Source organism: Megalobrama amblycephala, linkage group LG3 (assembly GCF_018812025.1).
Source record: "Megalobrama amblycephala isolate DHTTF-2021 linkage group LG3, ASM1881202v1, whole genome shotgun sequence".
In the NCBI taxonomy this organism is placed as follows: domain Eukaryota; kingdom Metazoa; phylum Chordata; class Actinopteri; order Cypriniformes; family Xenocyprididae; genus Megalobrama; species Megalobrama amblycephala.
In genome coordinates this window covers 13,438,290-13,457,633 of record NC_063046.1, presented here as the reverse complement: position 1 = coordinate 13,457,633, position 19,344 = coordinate 13,438,290, and the positions used below count along the sequence as shown (strand labels likewise).

The following is a 19,344-nucleotide window of genomic DNA, read 5'->3' as shown; positions in this document are numbered from 1 at the left end:
GGTAAAGATAGCAGATTTCTGCCAAGTATATGACAAATGTTGATTACTTTGCTCTAGGTAGATCAATAGATAATTAGAGTCAATTGCAGAGTGACGCCATTACTGTATATCACTGGAAAATGCTAGATAATCTTGAAGATTTCTGGATAGATCTGAGCTCTGTTAAAAATTTTATAAGTTCTTGTGTTGAATGAATGAATGTAACGGACACTAGTTTTAGACTACCTAGCAAACTGAGTGGCAGTTCCTCTCATTGTTCCATGCTTCCTGTTCTAGCACAGGGATGTACAGGAACATGCGTTTGTGAGCGTGTGGGATTGATGAGCTTGAAGTGTTTTTGTATTCTGAGTTTCCATGGCAACAAAATCCTTCCATTTCTTTCTTATATCGTGATCCCACTTGATTCACAATTATTACAAAACAACAAAATCATATGATTATGATTGAGTTAATAAAGTTGTAGTTTGTTTTGAGTATGACTTCATTTAGTTATTTTCTGATATGTTTTTGCAGGATGCTCAGTGAAACAATGCAGTTCCTGCCTGTGTTATTTAGCAGATCACTGGTGATCATTATCTTGGCAAACTGTTTTGGTCAATATCAAGGAAAACAGATTTTCTAAATTTCATGTGGATACACGTATGAAAGAATTTTTTTTTTTTAATGCTATTTTTTTGCAATGCTAATTTGGTTATCTGCCAATATCTTCATTCATTCATTCATTCATTTCAGTGTTCTTTTTAGCATTATTATAGTGTTCATTAATATTTAGAATTAGCTTTTATTTTTTATTTTAGTTTTCATTTTAATTTTAGTTTTTTTTTGTTATATTTCTATTTCTATTTTTATTTCAGGTTGAATTATTTTAAAACTTTTTTCATTTCAGTTATTTGTTAGATTTAGTCATTTAAGTTTTTCATCTAATATTTATATTTTATTTTATTTAAACTATTTCAGTTAAAATATTTGAAATAATTTTTTTAAAATTAAGTTTTAGTTAACATTAACACTGATTTGTTCATCCGTTTATTCATTCTCTTGTTACTTTGTTTTTTGTTCATTACATTTATTAAAATTTTGTTGGAAAGATTCCTTAAACCTCCTTTTCCATACACGTTATTTCATACCTTGTCATATATAACAGTTGTGTACTTCCGTATCATTACTGAGGGTCATCTCTTTTTCCACCTCTTTGTCATGTGATGTAAAGGCTTCCCCTCATTCTGTCAGAAACAGATACTGAGTCACTCCATCCACTCTATAAACAATGACACCAAACAATTGAAGGAAAATTATGTGTTCTGGCCTTTATTCTGACTTGAACAAAGAGTAGGTCATGACTTTAGGGCTTGTAGTTGTGACACTTGGGGGTCACACCTTTTTATTTTTTGTTTTTCTCTTTATTTTGTTCTAATAATTCTATATATGAGCTTCTTTGGTTTTAGTTTCAGACTGCTGCCACTTTACTAACTAGTCTGATTCAGTTTTAATCAGAACAATCTTGTGTATTCTTTATTATGTTTGTGTGTGTGTGTGTGTGTGTACAGTATGTCTTCCGGTGTATGTGAATAGGAGGGGATGAGACTGGAAGACATACAAGTAGCTGCAGTAAGTGTTTTTTTCCTCAGGCACGGTATCAAATACCATCTCCATTTATAGACATCACAGACGCAAATTATCCTCCTGGTCCAACTGCCAGAGTCCTTAGTTTGAGCTCTGAGTAAGCAACAATATATGCAGACTGCGCAAGAGAGAGAGATACAGCATGAGACTTTGTACAGAGAAACGTAGGCTGTTGCCATTGCTGACTGACAAAATGGCAAATCTGAAATGGCATCAGTATCTGCTGCATCCAGGGATGAGATCTGGATTGTGTTTAATACAAACTAGTGTTGTCACAATACCAAAATGTATTACCATTAGCAGTAAAATTTTACGGTTCTCTGTACCAATTTCGGTACCATAGAGAACACTATTGTTTGTCTGGCTATCACCAGACCAAGCTCAATGTAAAATTGAACATTGGTCTGGGGAGTTTGCTATGTTTTTCCTACTGCACAAGAGGCGTGATCAACGAGCATTATTCACGCAATTGGATAGTCCTTCAATCAATCAGATCAACGATCCGGGTGACGTACTTTGCAGAGCGACGCGAAAACTCCAGACAGGTTTAGTTTGTATTGGTTTGTAGCATTGATCAGCGGTTTGCAGAAGCAGCAATGGCATTGAGCGACTTTTGCAGGTTGTGCAAAAAAAAAAAAAAAAACATGAAAGTGAGTGGTATTTACACCCCCTCGAGCGATTTGTTTGCTAAACTAAAGAAATCGTTCAGCATCGTCGAGAGGTTAAAAGGAATTGGATTGACGGTCGTGCTTGCCGTCGCTTCTCTATCGTCATCGTGTTATACCCGCCAATAGCGAGCAAGGTGGATAAGCCAGTCTGTGATTGGTTCCCGCAAAAGTGTAACAGAAGCAGTAGAAATGAATGTACGGGTTTCCAGACTGAGTTGCCGGGCGAAATCAAATCGCCGGCAGATCAGGCTGGGTTTACCCAGTCTACACTATTGTAACTATTTTATTTGAATAGTTTTCTTATTTAACTATTTGAAAAAAAAATAATTATTAAATACTTTACAATATTTGATTATTAATGGTAATCATAAATAATACATTAAAACATTAGCATGTAGCCTTTAAACATCGTTTAAATAAGTAAGCATTGCATTAAAAAGTTTAAATAAAAAAGCAGTAATAAAATACGCCACTAGAAAAGTCTGGCTACTTCGACACTTCCCCTTCTGGATTGGAGTGTGGATCGCCTGTTACTGTATTTGTCGTCTGAATTCATTGAACCCTGATGGTTCAAGACGAATTCATGTACCGTTACACCACTAGCGAGTACTGAGGGGTTTGAAATGTAAAAGCGACACAGATGTGTTTTTATTACTCAACAGGCAAGTAAGGTATTTTATTGAACAGATAAAGTTCCATGTGTACTTCATTGTGAAGCATAATCTGTTGTTAAGGCTCAGTTCATTATGGTTTGTTGTAGCGCTGTGCTGGAATTTATTTTCAAGGAAGTGCCATGTCTAGCTACAGTAATGCCTTTTGCTAGTCAGCTTGAGATAATTTCCATGTAAACTGGTTCTGTCTCTTAAAGGGTTAGTTCACCCAAAAATGAAAATTCTGTCATTTATTACTCACCCTCATGTCATTCCATACCCGTAAGACCTTCGTTAATCTTCGGAACACAAATTAAGATTTTTATGTTGAAATCCGATGGCTCCGTGAGGCCTGCATAGGGAGCAATGACATTTCCTCTCTCAAGATCCATAAAGGTACTAAAAACCATAAAGGTACTAAAGATCCATAAAGGTACTAAAAACGTCACTTTATAATATTAATATTGAACCACTGTACTCACATGAACTGATTTAAATATGTTTTTAGTACATTAATGGATCTTGAGAGAGGAAATGTCATTGCTGGTTATACAGGTCTCACTGAGCCATCGAATTTTAACATAAATTGTGTTCTGAAGATGAATGAAAGTCTTACGGGTATGGAACAGCATGAGGGTGAGTAATAAATGACATTATTTTAATTTTTGGGTGAACTAACCTTTTAAAGGGGCTCTATGTAGGAATGACACCCAGTGGTCGAAATAGGTACTGCAGTCCATATTCAAAATATTTTTTGCCCTGCCCCCTCGTTCAAAGACATGGGTGGCCAGCTTGAGGGAGCGCAATTCACAATGAAAGCTGTGGAGACTTACACACTGTAAGCTGATGAGTTGATTTATCTGTGTTTTAATATGCTCCCGTTCATAGAGATTTTTAGATGGATGCAGAGGCTTTTTAGGTCAGGTAGAATCTGCGATTCTCTGACCCGGTTTGTTTGCTGGTTTGCATGGCTGCAATACGCAGTGTTTTCGCCAACTGGCAACCTGTGATGTCGAAATACTATTGGATAAACTGGCAGCACGCAGTTTCGCACAGACCAAAACAAAGACAGACATTCCGACATGGAACGCACATTTCAAAGTAGAATGTCTAGCTTAGCATTGTTTTTCTGAGAAACAAGTAGGTGAACTTAACATGTTTCTTAAATATCTGTGAACATACTGGGGTATGTTTATGCTTTATTAAAGTAAAAATCTTACATATAGGCACTTTAAAGGGTTAGTTCACCCAAAAATTAATATGTATTAGGTTGTATTAGGCATTGTGGCGCTTTCGTAAGTGCATGTCAGAGGCCAGACCGAAGAGAAGGAATTGTTGAACAAAGTCGTTATTTTAATTTTCTTTGTGCACAAAAAGTATTCTCGTCGCTTCATAAAATTATCGTAGAACCACTGTAGTCACGTCGACTGTTTTAACAACGTCTTTAGTACCTTTCTGGATCTTCAGAGGTTCAGTGACATTGCTGGCAATGGAGGCCTCTCTGAGTCATCGGATTTTGTTTTGAAGATGAATGAAGGTCTTATGGGTGTGGAACGACATGAGGGTGAGTAATTAAAGGTGCTAAAGAGGATGTTTTGTTTTATACATTTTTGCAATATTACTTGAAACTGTCTTTACTAACTGATAAAAGACTATTTATTAGGTGCACTGAAAGGAATAATATTAATATACATCATCTGTGCACGAGGTAGGGCCTTAAAACATCAGCCAATTGGCCCTCTGGCTTGTCAATCACTGCCATGACGTTCCTTGTGAGAGACGTGTGCGGCTGCGCGCTCCAGTAACTTTCCACACTCCACAGGCGCCACATGCAATGTTTTTGTCAGGAGACAGGAGTAACAACTGCAGATTATGAGTTACCTGTGGTGAGTCCGACATAATGAATCCACTAACACGACACAGCGAATGCCGGTGGTAAACACTCGTGTTCCAATACGAGTGTTTACGAGTTTTGGGAGGCGTTCCTTCGAAGGAGGGGGGTTGTTCTTACGCATGCGCTCATTTCAAAAACTCAGTAACTCTTTGGTTTCTCAGTCGACGAAAAGAACCTCTTTAGCACCTTTAATGACAGAATTTTCATTTTTGGGTGAACTAACCCTTTAAGCCTAGCAGTGAATGTTTTATGAGCAGTAGGATAACCATATTCATCCGCACAGTCACGCAGAGCCGAAGCACACCCAAAGTAATGTTCTTCTGCAAAATACTACAATGCAACAGGTTGTAAATAGAAACCTTTTTCACAGTCCACAGAGCGCTCACATTATGGCAGGTGGAATTGGCATATAAAATTATGGTCTGACTTTCGATAAATATATTTTAGTTACAAATGTCATAATTATAATTTGACTAGTCACAATGATAATTAGAGACATATGCAATTATAATTGCTGGTAAGAAATTCAATTTGAGATATCTCTAAATACATTTGACTAGTCTAAATACTATTTAAGATCTGTATTGACTTCATAGATATCTTCAATTGATGCGTCGCACATACATTTTGAAAAGACGAGTAAAGAGCAATGGAGTTATACACCAAAACATATAATATAAAATACAAATACATGACTGACAAGTATAATGCTTCATAATCAAGGCAGACCCAGTCAAAAAAGGTGAAGGATAATTTAAAAAAAATATAAAATTGTAATAAAATTGTAACTAGTATTAACATGTACTGATGACATTGATTAGCACGTTAGATTGTATATGGATTGTGCCTTCTGTGTCGGGTTTACTCGTGTTATGAAGGTAATAGGCCACAACAGGTAGGTATGGGATTGACTCCTATACTAACAGTACTGCAGTTTTCAAAATTTTGAGTTTCTACCAAAGTACCAGCATTAATTCTAACTGAATAAATGTATTTAGGCTGGGCCTGAAACTCCAGTATCTCAGTCTTGTTATTTTTAACTCTTAATACTTATCAAAGGTCCGGTTTCCTGGCTATTTCTCAGATTGTCTCCACCCATCAACTAGAATCTGATGTGTTTTTGAAATGTACACCAGTAAAGCCCTAGACTTTGAGGGTTAGATGTTCACGTTCAAGTCAGTTTCCATCACATTCTGGTTGAGGATGTCATAGCATGCCAGTGTTTGCCTTTTTCCTCAATCTTTTGTTGTCCTCTTCTGGCTTCACGTCTATTTCAGGAAGGCGAAGAGAGTTTTCCCACAATGCCACTGAGGGTATATCTACAAAAGGAGATTGTTTTTGGTTTATTCACACCTCTTGACATCTACAATCAAAACAGGAAGCTCTTTCCTAAAACACTTTATAGCGTGACAGACCAGTGCTGATTTGCATGGATACAATGGATATACCATACTATTGGTATACTTGTTTGTGCCTGTGACTACTGTATGTACCAAGAGGTCTCAATCACACAATGTGTGTCTGCTCATTAGATCAGCTATAAATTGTCCTTACCAATGTCAAGCCTAATCTGTGTCCCTGTGGAAATCTTTCATCTGTATTTGTCAGGTGGAAGTTAGTACCCATTGTCCATCTTCCTCTCACTAAAACATTTTCATCACGGATTTATTGGAGGCCAGCCACTGCAGAAAATTACGTCAGTTACACTGTCCTCATATGCCCCGATCTGAAAAGATGTCTCCTTGATCAAATAGTTTTTCAAATCTTTCTTTTATTTTGAAACATTTGTACAGTAGTGCATATCTCATGAAAAACTTAATGACAAACACACTGACTGTACTCTACCTTTTTTCATGTTCTTGTAGGGACAAAAAAGAAGACCAAAGTCATCAAAAATAATGTCAATCCTGTCTGGAACGAGGTTGGTAAATTGCTTCTTAAACACTAACACTACCATAATGAGCTTTACAAAGTCATTATTCTCTTCCTTTTTCATCATTCCCTTTTCTTTCTTCCAGGGCTTTGAGTGGGACTTGAAGGGAGTTCCTTTAGATTCTGCAGCAGAGCTTCATGTTGTTGTCAAGGACCATGAGAAAATGGGCAGAAATAGGTAAGGTCTCTCTCATTTTCTATCTTTTTACTTTCTGTTCATGAGAATGTAAGAACGTGTCTCTCAGAATATTATGCAAAAGCAACTGTTCTGCCAACATGAAACAATTGCTTAACAATTCAGTTGGGAGAGCTGTGGAATTTATGGAATGCAACATTGTTTAAATGACTAGTGGCATAAGTGCAGAATTGGTAAACAGCTACATCCTGTGGTTTCTAACTGGACTCTTGCTGTCTAATCTCCATGAAATTAGCCTGATATACTGTAGGACATACTAAATCAGCTTTCAGACCATTTTCTACATCTATAGAGGTAGTGAATGTCATTCTAATGAGTGGCTTTTTAAATTTATAGACTTTACACTCTATATTATCACATTAGTATCTATATTACATCTTACTGTCTTTGAGTCTACTTCAGAATCCCACTCTGACACTTTTACATTTTTAGTTTCTAAGCTATATAACTTATTCTCACCAAGGCTGCATTTATTTAATCAAAAATAAAGTAATAATACAGTAATTTTGTGAAATATTATTATAATTTACAATAACTGTTTTCTATTTTAATTTATTTTAAAATGTAGTTTCATCCTGTGTCACTTTCGTTTGATTTTTCTAATATATATTTTTTTTTCTAATCTTTTTTCATCATTAGACCTGAAATTGTGTTTTGTCTTTTAACTCTTAATGTTAACATAAATGTTAGACCTTGTAAAATTGATTTATAATTTATAGAGTGTTCATAGGCTTTATCTCAAAATGTCATGTGAATGTGATACACTACATATATAGTAAATGTTTACACACAAATACATAACAGAGATAAAAAATAGCGTCAGTGAATACTATATGTGACCCTGGACAACAAAACCAGTCATAAGTCGCACAGGTAAATATTTGTAGCAATAGCCAACAATACATTGTACGGGGCAAAATTATCGATTTTTCTTTTATGCCAAAAATCATTAGGATATTAATTAAAGATCATGTTCCATGAAGATATTTAGTAAATTTCCTAACATAAATATATCAAAAAATGTATTTTTGTGAGTGGATATGCATTGCTAAGGACTTAATTTGGACAACTTTAAAGGTGATTTTCTCAATATTTAGATTTTTTTGCACCCTCATATTCCAGATTTTCAAATAGTTGTATCTTGCCCAAATATTGTCAAACCATACATCAATGGAAAGCTTATTTATTCCGATTTATTCAATTAAAAAAAAAATGGACCCTTATGACTGGTTTTGTGGTCCATGGTCACATATTAGTATAACAGATTCTGTGTGAAATATTGTCACTTTAATGATGGAATAAAGTAATATGAGAAGAGGGAAAGAAGAGGAAGGAAAAGCCAATTGGATAGAGGGCAATGCCCACAGGAAGTGACTCAGGGTGGTTTGTCATGCCTTCTCTTTCCTTTCAAACCTTATCTGAGCCTCAGAAAGCAACAGAAGAACAGCAATTTTTAGAAAAGCTGGCTAGACGGTGAAAAATCTGTCACTCAGGGTCATGTGTCACAATTGTTTTAGCTTTAGTAACTGTTTGTCTGTGTGTGTGTGTGTGTGTGTGTGTACAAGTTTTTCTATCCTGGTGGGGACTTCAACCTGAATGCACGCAGACTCATGGGGACTTATTGAGGTCCCCATGAGTAAACAAGCTCATAAATCACACCGAATGAGTTTTTTTGAAAATGTAAAAATGCAGACAGTTTTCTGTGATGGGTAGGGTTAGCGTGGTGGGGATAGAATATACAGTTTGTGCAGTATAAAAACTGTTATGTCTATGGAGAGTCCCCATAAAGACAGTGAACCAGACATGTCTGTGTGTGTATTTTTATTTCTTGGCATCAGATTGTTAATCCTCACCTTTAAATAGCATAACAGTTGTTAAGCCCTTTGTGTATCTTCACAGGTTTCTGGGGGAGTGTCGAGTAGCTCTTCGAGATGTGCTCAACTCTCCAAACCTAGCTGCTAATTTCACCGTGTCCCTGGTAGACACCAAAAGGAACAGCACAGGGGTGCGTTTCTCTGTTTGTCTTCACATTTCATTTGACGTTGTCTATCCCGTTTAGGTTTACGTTGAATGATGAAACTACATGCAGCCTGGACCTTCATTGTTGGTAGCAACATCCCCTCATGTAATTTAAGAAAGATATTTTGAAGAAATACTACAAGGCTATTTCTTACACAACAGAGTGCCACTTCCTGGAATTGTGTGGTTAAGTATGCGTGTAGGTTGACGTTGGGTGAAAGAGAACGCAAAGAAGTAGAGGGAAAGGTGGAGTTGGTTTTCTTAGCTCCTTTGCATCCGTGTGCTCTTGAAATAGCTGAATCCGGAAATAATTTCAGGAAAGTACTTTATAAGGTATCACCCTGACGCCGGTCTAATCTCAAAAACAACTCTAGCATTTAGTTTCTCTTTCCCACCCCTCCCAAAAAAGCCACATCTTCATTTAGGACTTTGTATAATAAGTCAAGTAACAAATCACGTCATTTTTCAAGAAATTGGACATTTAGCAATGATGCACAGATACAAAAAATTAACTAAGAGGAAAAAAGGGAAAACACAGATAGACTTACAACAGAAAGAAGAAGGTTGATTAGGTGCTTAACATCTTTTGAGTTAAATAAATAAATAAATAAATAAACATTGGGTGTATGTGTTTTTGCTGAATTGTAATATGTATATGTATGTAGCATTGTATGAGCATTGTGATGTAAATGTGTGTGTATGATGTGAATAACAGACAGGGCCCTGTATATGTTTACAGGCAATCGATTAGTACACTACTGTTCAAAAGTTTGGGCTCTGTAAGATTTATATATATATATATATATATATATATATATATATATATATATATATATATATATATTTGAAAGAAATCTCTTGTGCTTACCAAGGCAAAAATACAGTAAAACAGTAATATTGTGAAATATTATTACATTTTAATATAACTGTTTTCTATTTTAATATAATATATTGACTGGTGTGAATGACTTAGCTCATGTAAACCTTACTATTCTTGAATTGAATGTGACGCTAATAATTTTAGCCAGTTACTACTTAATATTCTTGACAAGGATTTACTAATGTAATAGTAAATGTATCAGATTAAATTCCTACGTAAGTAAAAGTATAAAGTATCCGTAGCCGTAAAATGTGCGTTATAAGTCAAAAGTAAAAGTATTTATTGAAGAGTTTAATGTACAGGATTTTTTTAATCCTTTGACTCAAACCAGGTCTAACCACTGACTGAGGTCTAAACCAGGACTATACGGTTATCACAGAATCCTGTTAAAAAGTCCTAATGTCAAAAAAGATAAATTACTGACATTTACAATGCACATTATCCTTTATTATTAATAGTATGCGGTCCGATTTTTCCCGTTGCGTCTGTCGTTGCTATGCAACCATGCAGCTTTACAGGGGGTATGGCTTATCTAAATTAGATGTAAATGAGCCCTTTTGTCACTCCCAGCAGGTGAGAACAGGCGAGAACTGCAAAATTAGAGGTCATTTTCTGCCCTTTGAGGATTTTTGAGTGCCTACCTTCAAATGGCCACAACTTCTCCAAATATTATCAGATTTCCATGTGTTACACATCGTTGGAAAGCTTGGAGACTACACTTTCAGAATCTGTGAATAACTCAAAATGCCCCAGAACCAACTTGTGTCCCTACTTTCCGTGACTGGTCACATATTTTAAAATGTAATTTATTCCTGTGATGGCAAAGTTGAATTTTCAGCATCATTACTCAGTCTTCAGTGTCACATGATCCTTCAGAAATGATTCTAATATGATGATTTTGAAACATTCCAGCTGCTTAATATTTTTGTGGAATCAGTAAAACATTTTTTTGATGAACTGAAAGTTCATAAGAATATAATTTATTTGACATAGTAATCTAATCTGAAATAAAAATGTCACTTTTGATCAAGTTAATGCATCCTTGCTAAATAAGTTTTTTTTTTTTTTTTTAAAGAACACTTACTGAGCCCAAATGTTTGTATGATAGTGTACATTAGTGCTGTGAATCTGTGATAGTACATCTATCATCTATTAGTATATTCAGGTTATTGTATATTGCAGATGTAGTGTGTGTATTTGTTTCCTGTAGGTGTATGAATAATAAATATAGTTCCATCTGGATCAATACACCCCATGTCTCTCAATTCGAATAATCATTAAGCTACTAGATTACAAATAAATGTATTCAGGAATAACCGACCACAGACTGTGATATGATAAGAAAATATCAGAGTTGCAACTGTGAGTTTTATTACAGCAAATATTTATTTCTGGAAATAGTTATTTGTTGCTGATTTTTACATTGTTGTTGCATCATTGTAGATCTTGTGCTCTTTTCTTCTGTCTTTCTGAGAAGTGTCAAAACATCTTCAATCTGTATTCCCTCTGCCAGGCCACAGTAACCCTGCAGGTTTCCTACATCCCTCCTCCAGGGATGGCACCCATCTTCCAGCCTCCTCCACAGCCAGAGGCCCAGCACACCCCAGTGGAGCTGGACACAGTTACAGGTCAGTCTACTAACATAATATATAGGTCCCATTCATACACGCTTGTACTGTGAGCTCCCTGTTAGAGGATGCAAGAGATTCATTGCTTTTATTTCACTAATATTTGTTAACTGAGGGGACTGCATCAGTATGACATCGCATTTGTGCGATGTGATTCATTTGACCTGTGTATATGACTGCGCAGTTTTCTCATTGGACACTTTGGGCGAGGAGGACACTGAGAGCATGCTGATGATGGAGGTGGTGGAGGAGCCTGAACCTACTCCAGGGCCACAGGGGCAAGACATCGGGGCCCCTACAGCACCACCCAAAAAGGCTCCACCAAACTTTAACCACGGCCTTAAGAAAAAGAAACGCCACGGAAACAAATCCCCCCTTTCTGACAAACCCCAGGACCTCCAGGTGTGTATATGAGTATGAATCTTTATTTGGGTGTGCATCTCTGTATGTGTCTATGAATCCACAATTTGCTTTGTCATGTGTGGCTAGTCTCTATAGACATCTGAAAATATAACTTTTTTTTTTGCATATTTATGCCGGTCAAGCAGATGCTAACAACAAGATAGACTTTAATAGACTTAAAACGTCTATAAATTGTAAAAAGACGTTTAATAGTTTTCTTATTGCTCAGTAATAGCAAATAGTAAATGTAAAGTATCTGTATCACATGACAATCACTTTAGCCATTGTCATTTTTCACTCTATGCTTCTACTTTGAAAATAGGGCCACCTTGTGGTAATGTAAAGTACTGTGCAATAAGTCAAACATTTATTTTGGCTATTTTGGCTACTTGCTCATTTGCTCTAGACAAGACAGTCTGATCATCTAAACATTGGATTGAAGAATAGATCAAAGAATAACCAAGAATTTAATTTAGATTTTGAAACCTTTGACTAGACAGTGGTTCTGAGCTCAAATGAAAAAAATGATAAATAAAAATATTAAAATCCAACTAACAAAACAATTTAAGTAAAGTTAATTTTCTGAATTTCATTATTAATACTAAGTAGAATTAATTATTATAAAATGTATAATAAAATTTCACTGTTTCATTTTAAGGATGTTTTTGTATCATGAAGAATTTTGATAGTGGATCGTCATTTGATGTAAACTTGCAAAACCAGTTGAGAACCACCAATTTAGGCATTTAGCAAAGTTTTTATCCAAAGATAAGTTTAAAAGTGCTTTAATGCCATTGTTAGCTGATGTATTTCTGTGTGGTTTTGATTACAAAAGTCTAGAAACATTCATTTGTATGTTAATTTTAGGTACGGCTGCGCATCATTGAGGGAAGACAGCTCCCTGGTGTCAACATTAAACCAGTTGTCAAGGTTACAGTCGGAGGACAGACGAAGAGAACACGCATCAGGAAGGGCAATAATCCATTTTTTGATGAGGTAACTATTTTTTCCTGTTTTATCACTCTGGATTGAGTAAATGCTGAATGAATAATCATATGAATATATTCTTTCCTTTCAGACGTTCTTTCTAAACTTCTATGAGAAACCTTCAGATCTTTTTGATGAACCTATTTTTATAACCGTAAGTTACATTATTATCGTTATTAATGTTGTTGTTATTTAACGCACACCTGCAGTTATCTTATCTATGTCTGTTTCAAGGTATTTGACTCCAAGTCACTACGGAAAGACTCTGTCATTGGAGAATTCAAGGTAGCTTTGCTCTTATTTCTTATCTTTCTTCATTTGGTGGTTTCTCATTTTCACTGAGTTCCAGGATATCTTTATTTTGATTTTCTTTACTGGTCACAGGCATGTTTTTTCTTAGATCTATCATTTTCAGCAGACATGTTTCTGTTATTTCAGGCTTTGCTAATAATAGTGCTGATTTTGTATTTTCTCTTTCAGCTGGATGTTGGCTTGGTGTATAATGAACACCGTAAGTACCACATAGTCATAATGTGATGTTTTTATTGTCTCAGAACAAACAAACCTCTGGATCTGGACAAGTCAGCTTTAAGATTTAATTAAGCTTGTTGCCTCTAAAATTGAAGCTAAAAAGTGTTTTATATACATAGTTTTTCTTTTATTCCCCTGAACAGGACATGCTATTCTCAGGAAATGGTTGTTGCTGTCAGACCCTGATGATCTTTCTGCAGGAGCCAGAGGTTATTTGAAGGTCAGCATGTTTGTGCTGGCCGCAGGTGATGAACCTCCGGTAAGTGAGAGGGAGATTGAGCATGATTCAGCAGGATATTAACAAACTGAAAATTTTCTCTCATTCTTTTGAAAACATCAATTCTCTGTGTTAGATGGATAAGAAAGAGGGTGTGGAAGAAAAAGAGGATATAGAGGGGAACCTGTTGAGACCAGCTGGTCTTACCCTGAGGGGCGCCTCGTTTACTCTCAGGGTGTACAGGGCAGAAGATCTGCCTCAGAGTGAGTATCAAACACTTCTGTGTGTAGATGTGTGTTTTCTGTTCGCATCTGTTAATCTGCTCTCCTCTTCGGACAGTGGATGATGCTCTCATGGATGGTGTCAAACAGTTCCTTGGTTTTGAAACCAATCGTAAGAACCTGGTGGATCCATTGGTGGAGGTCAACTTTGCAGGAAAAACGGTACTTCTGTCTTTATAACTTGTTTAATCATAAGGAATTTAGCCTATAAAGCCTATATTTGATATGCAAATTTCTATGACCTCTAGATTATCAAAACTTTGCTGTTGTTCAGAATCTACTACATGCCTTTTGTCATCTTAAAGAGTTTATACTTTTTAGCAAGTAAAAGGCCTTTTAGTATAATTCTAAAAACGTCCCTATTCAGGTTTTTTGCTGCAAAATCTTTACTGATTTTTATGAAGTAAAAGTAGGAATCATTTTTTTATTCTTAGTCATATTTCAAGATGAACATTTACTGGACGAGCAACGGCAGTTTACATGATTATTCATATATCTATTTTTTAGAAAGAAAAATCTGGTTAAATATGAGTATCAAATATGTCAGGCTTTTGACAAATGTTTATTTGTACATCTTTCATTGTCTTTGTATTACATTGCATTATAATAACGAAAGATATAGAGTGAGAAGAACTGATATTTAAGTGAAATGTATGCAAGTAGTCTGCTATAGTGTTATAAAGATCGTATTAAATTATTGGATAAATATTGGATATTTATGTTCAGTTTGGGCCCCTGAATAAAATTTATACTACAAAAAAATTATTTTGTCTGTTCCATTTCAAAAACTAGATTTTTTCGACTATTACAGTATTTTATATGCCATGCTTTATAGGATTAATAATTTGCTCAAGAGGTACTGATATTATATTTTTATATCTCTAGATTAGTAGTAAGATTCTGGAGAAAAACGCCAACCCTCAGTGGAACCAGAGCCTCACGCTGCCCATCAGGGTAAAGGACATAAACTCACCTCACAGAACAACCTAACAAGTCTTTCATTAGAATTATTAACAGTCTGTTTTTCACTCCAGTTTCCATCCATGTGTGAAAAGATGAGGATACGCATTTTAGATTGGTGAGTTAAATTTATCTTTCACGTGTTTGAAACCATATGGTAATATGGATTGCTTTATTTCTGATTAAAATGTTATCTTACATGCCTTCCCATTCTCATTCTCTCAGGGATCGTGCCAGCCACAATGATGTTATTGGCACTACACACTTGTGTATGTCCAAAATCTCAGCCCCTGGAGGAGATATTGAAGGTAGTGTACAAATTGTTGCTTAAAAATACAGTTTGATTGAAGGCTGTTGTTAAGTGGAAGTTAAGTATACTCTATATCAGTGGTTCTCAACCTTTTTTGACTCCAAAGCCCCCTATTGTCCTCAACAACATTCAAAGACACTCGCCCACTCCAATTAAAATTCAGAATTTTAGAAGTTTTAAGAGCCAAATGTTCTTCAGGGCTCCCACTTTTATTAACCAAGAGTTTATAGTCAGCTATATGTACTATATGACTTTACAAGTCGTTTGTAGTTTACTGCAAAAGGATACAAATTATGTAAATATTTTTGAAAATGCCCACAGAGCTTTTCCATGTCTAGAAATCACACTTTTAAAAATAGGCTACCTCATATACCCAGATTTTCCAAGACTTTTCCAAGAAAATAAGAATCATCTTGATTTTTAGTACTTTTAGTTTATTTTAATGCTTGTTTTGTCTAATTTTAAATCATTTTAAGTCATCTTGAGATCCCTTTTGGAAGTTTTTTTTTAAGGTCCCCTAATGGGCCCCTGTCCCCTCCCTGGTTGAGAACCACTGCTCTATACTAACTGTTTAAAGAATTTAAAGATGACATGTATTAATTCTGCACAACTAACAACATCAAACATAACTGCTGAAAAATGGTACATCTTGTCAACTGTCAATTCCCAGTGCAAAAGCTTATTACAATCAGTCCTTCCCAAAACTAACATTTGTTGAGCCAAACCTTGACATGTTGAGTTACTCAAACAGCAGTGCTTGTGCCACAATGTTTGCCACATTCTTTGGGAAGTCAAATAGCATCAAGTCATTTACAAACCCGATTCCAAAAAAGTTGGGACACTGTACAAATTGTGAATAAAAAAGGAATGCAATAATTTACAAATCTCATAAACGTATATATTTTATTCACAATAGAATATAGATAACATATCAAATGTTGAAAGTGAGACATTTTGAAATGTCATGCCAAATATTGGCTCATTTTGGATTTCATGAGAGCTACACATTCCAAAAAAGTTGGGACAGGTAGCAATAAGAGGCCGGAAAAGTTAAATGTACATATAAGGAACAGCTGGAGGACCAATTTGCAACTTATTAGGTCAATTGGCAACATGATTGGGTATAAAAAGAGCCTCTCAGAGTGGCAGTGTCTCTCAGAAGTCAAGATGGGCAGAGGATCACCAATTCCCCCAATGCTGCGGCGAAAAACAGTGGAGCAATATCAGAAAGGAGTTTCTCAGAGAAAAATTGCAAAGAGTTTGAAGTTATCATCATCTACAGTGCATAATATCATCCAAAGATTCAGAGAATCTGGAACAATCTCTGTGCGTAAGGGTCAAGGCCGGAAAACCATACTGGATGCCCGTGATCTTCGGGCCCTTAGACGGCACTGCATCATATACAAGAATGCTACTGTAATGGAAATCATAACATGGGCTCAGGAATACTTCCAGAAAACATTGTCGGTGAACACAATCCACCGTGCCATTCGCCGTTGCCGGCTAAAACTCTATAGGTCAAAAAAGAAGCCATATCTAAACATGATCCAGAAGCGCAGGCGTTTTCTCTGGGCCAAGGCTCATTTAAAATGGACTGTGGCAAAGTGGAAAACTGTTCTGTGGTCAGACGAATCAAAATTTGAATTTTTTTTTTGGAAAACTGGGACGCCATGTCATCCGGACTAAAGAGGACAAGGACAACCCAAGTTGTTATCAGCGCTCAGTTCAGAAGCCTGAATCTCTGATGGTATGGGGTTGCATGAGTGCGTGTGGCATGGGCAGCTTACACATCTGGAAAGGCACCATCAATGCTGAAAGGTATATCCAAGTTCTAGAACAACATATGCTCCCATCCAGACGTCGTTTCTTTCAGGGAAGACCTTGCATTTTCCAACATGACAATGCCAGACCACATACTGCATCAATTACAACATCATGGCTGCGTGGAAGAAGGATCCGGGTACTGAAATGGCCAGCCTGCAGTCCAGATCTTTCACCCATAGAAAACATTTGGCGCTAGAAGCCTGTATTAGACAAGAATGGGACAACATTCCTATTCCTAAACTTGAGCAACTTGTCTCCTCAGTCCCCAGACGTTTGCAGACTGTTATAAAAAGAAGAGGGGATGCCACACAGTGGTAAACATGGCCTTGTCCCAACTTTTTTGAGATGTATTGATGCCATGAAATTTAAAATCAACTTATTTTTCCCTTAAAATGATACATTTTCTCAGTTTAAACATTTGATATGTCATCTAAGTTGTATTAAATTTGAAACTTCGACATCATTGCATTCTGTTTTTATTCACAATTTGTACAGTGTCCCAACTTTTTTGGAACCGGGTTTGTATTTGTAGTCTGTCTATTTAGCTTGTATAGTTGTAATGACGTATCGTCAAAAGAAAATATTCTTCACCTTTTAATTGCATTTTCAATGTTGAGTGACGTCACATTTTTTGAGTAATGTGCCGGTTCCAGTGTTGAAGTGAGGACAAACACTACTTGTTGTTTGCTTGCTGATTTGATGTCTTGATTTTGTACCACTTCGTATTGTCATCATATGAGTAATGTGATTTGAAACTAGAGAATGAAATTAACACTGCATTTTGGGAAGTGTTGTGTAAAACTGGCTTTTGTGTTCTACTCTGAATTAGAGACAAGGATGACACAAACTACTACAATTTTTTAGCTACTCTTTTTACTGCCATGGAGGTATGACAGATAAGAATTGTAGTATTGTTGCATTTGGGGTGGGGGTGGTTTCATTATGTTAGCAGTTGGTTGTGGTATTTTGTGAGCTGCATAGAGTGAATTTGGTGTGCAAATCTAACTCTATGCCTGGTGCAGACGTGATTAATAAAGGCATGTGCATGAGTCAGGTTGTATAGCATCAGCTGCACTGCCTGCATCATTCACTTCATCTATCCTCATTGTGTCTCAATACTTCTATTTCCCTCTGCACTCAGATGAGTTCCCTCCCAGGACCTTCCACGGCACCAGTATGTGTGTCTCTCTGATCTTAAATATGTGTGCTACCCTTCCTGTAGATCACACCTATGTCAGATTTGGCCTTTTGTTGGGCTGTAGTACTTGTAGTTTATAAGTTGCCTATAACTTTCTTCCACGGTCTTTAGATAAGGTGGCAAACGTATTTGCCACTGAATCTATGTCAACAAGCAATATGACAATACAGCAATTTACAACTTGCTTTTTATTTTTACTGCTCCTAAAGCTAGAGGTGACTGCTGTGTCTAATTCTTGCTCTCCTCCATTTTATCTCAAAAAGTGGACGACACTATAGGCTTTCTTCCGACCTTTGGCCCCTGCTATGTCAACATGTATGGGAGCCTTCGAGAGTTCACAGCCTTCTCAGACCCGCATGAGACACTAAACCTGGGAAAGGTGAGATATATATATATATATATATATATATATATATATATATATATATATATATATATATATATATATATATATAAATAATACAAGACTTATACAGAGTTTCTTACAGCTTGTTTGTAAAATATTGTCTTTCCATTTTTAAACATCAAAATGGTTTCACTACATTAGTTTCACTACATTAGTAATTTTTTTCTGTATTATAAATATCTTTTTAAAATATATTTATATGTTTCTTGAAAACCAAAATTCTTTTACCAGATTGCAGTTTTCTAAATATTAAATCATTTCTGTATTGTGAATATCTTTATTTTTTTTGTATAAACAACTCATTTATATTCATATTTTGCATTATTCTTGACATCAAAGTTGTTTCACTACTTTGCATTTTTAAATATTAAACCTTTTCTTTTTTTATGAACATCTTTCATTTTCTTTGCATGATCAGCTCATTCATATTTTTATGTTCCTAAACATCAAGTAAATATTGTATCTTTTCTGTATTATGAATATCTTAATTTTGTATAAACAACTCGTTTATATTCATATTTTCGCTTATTCCTCAAATTAATTGAAATGACTTGGAGAGTGGCACAGAATTTTGACTATACTTATAGCTGGATATAAACTCTTAGTTATTCAAATTTGAGTATTTTCTTAATACTTAAAAGGGATTTACTGTATGTAGAATTCAGAAACCGTTGTTATTATGACACCGGTGGCGTGAACTGCAGTCAGCAACTTAATGCTCGTGCTCACACTCATGCA

General features: G+C 35.8%; 1 protein-coding gene across 12 annotated transcripts in view; it reads left to right on the top strand.

Annotated features, from left to right (window-relative positions):
- The window catches only part of dysf (dysferlin, limb girdle muscular dystrophy 2B (autosomal recessive)), a 106,400-nt gene that overhangs the window by 3,249 nt on the left and 83,807 nt on the right, over positions 1-19,344 (top strand). For 8 of the 12 annotated variants that reach the window (XM_048184010.1, XM_048184015.1, XM_048184009.1 and 5 more), the window contains exons 2-18: positions 6,701-6,756; positions 6,854-6,945; positions 8,863-8,968; positions 11,376-11,490; positions 11,675-11,892; positions 12,760-12,888; positions 12,971-13,033; positions 13,114-13,164; positions 13,360-13,390; positions 13,554-13,669; positions 13,764-13,890; positions 13,967-14,070; positions 14,794-14,862; positions 14,943-14,986; positions 15,094-15,176; positions 18,144-18,176; positions 18,464-18,579. In XM_048184010.1, coding sequence (XP_048039967.1) covers positions 6,701-6,756; positions 6,854-6,945; positions 8,863-8,968; positions 11,376-11,490; positions 11,675-11,892; positions 12,760-12,888; positions 12,971-13,033; positions 13,114-13,164; positions 13,360-13,390; positions 13,554-13,669; positions 13,764-13,890; positions 13,967-14,070; positions 14,794-14,862; positions 14,943-14,986; positions 15,094-15,176; positions 18,144-18,176; positions 18,464-18,579 — 1,553 coding nt within the window. The remainder of the gene's footprint in view (positions 1-6,700; positions 6,757-6,853; positions 6,946-8,862; positions 8,969-11,375; positions 11,491-11,674; positions 11,893-12,759; positions 12,889-12,970; positions 13,034-13,113; positions 13,165-13,359; positions 13,391-13,553; positions 13,670-13,763; positions 13,891-13,966; positions 14,071-14,793; positions 14,863-14,942; positions 14,987-15,093; positions 15,177-18,143; positions 18,177-18,463; positions 18,580-19,344) is intronic. The other 4 variants (XM_048184017.1, XM_048184019.1, XM_048184011.1 and 1 more) reach the window with 1 other exon arrangement.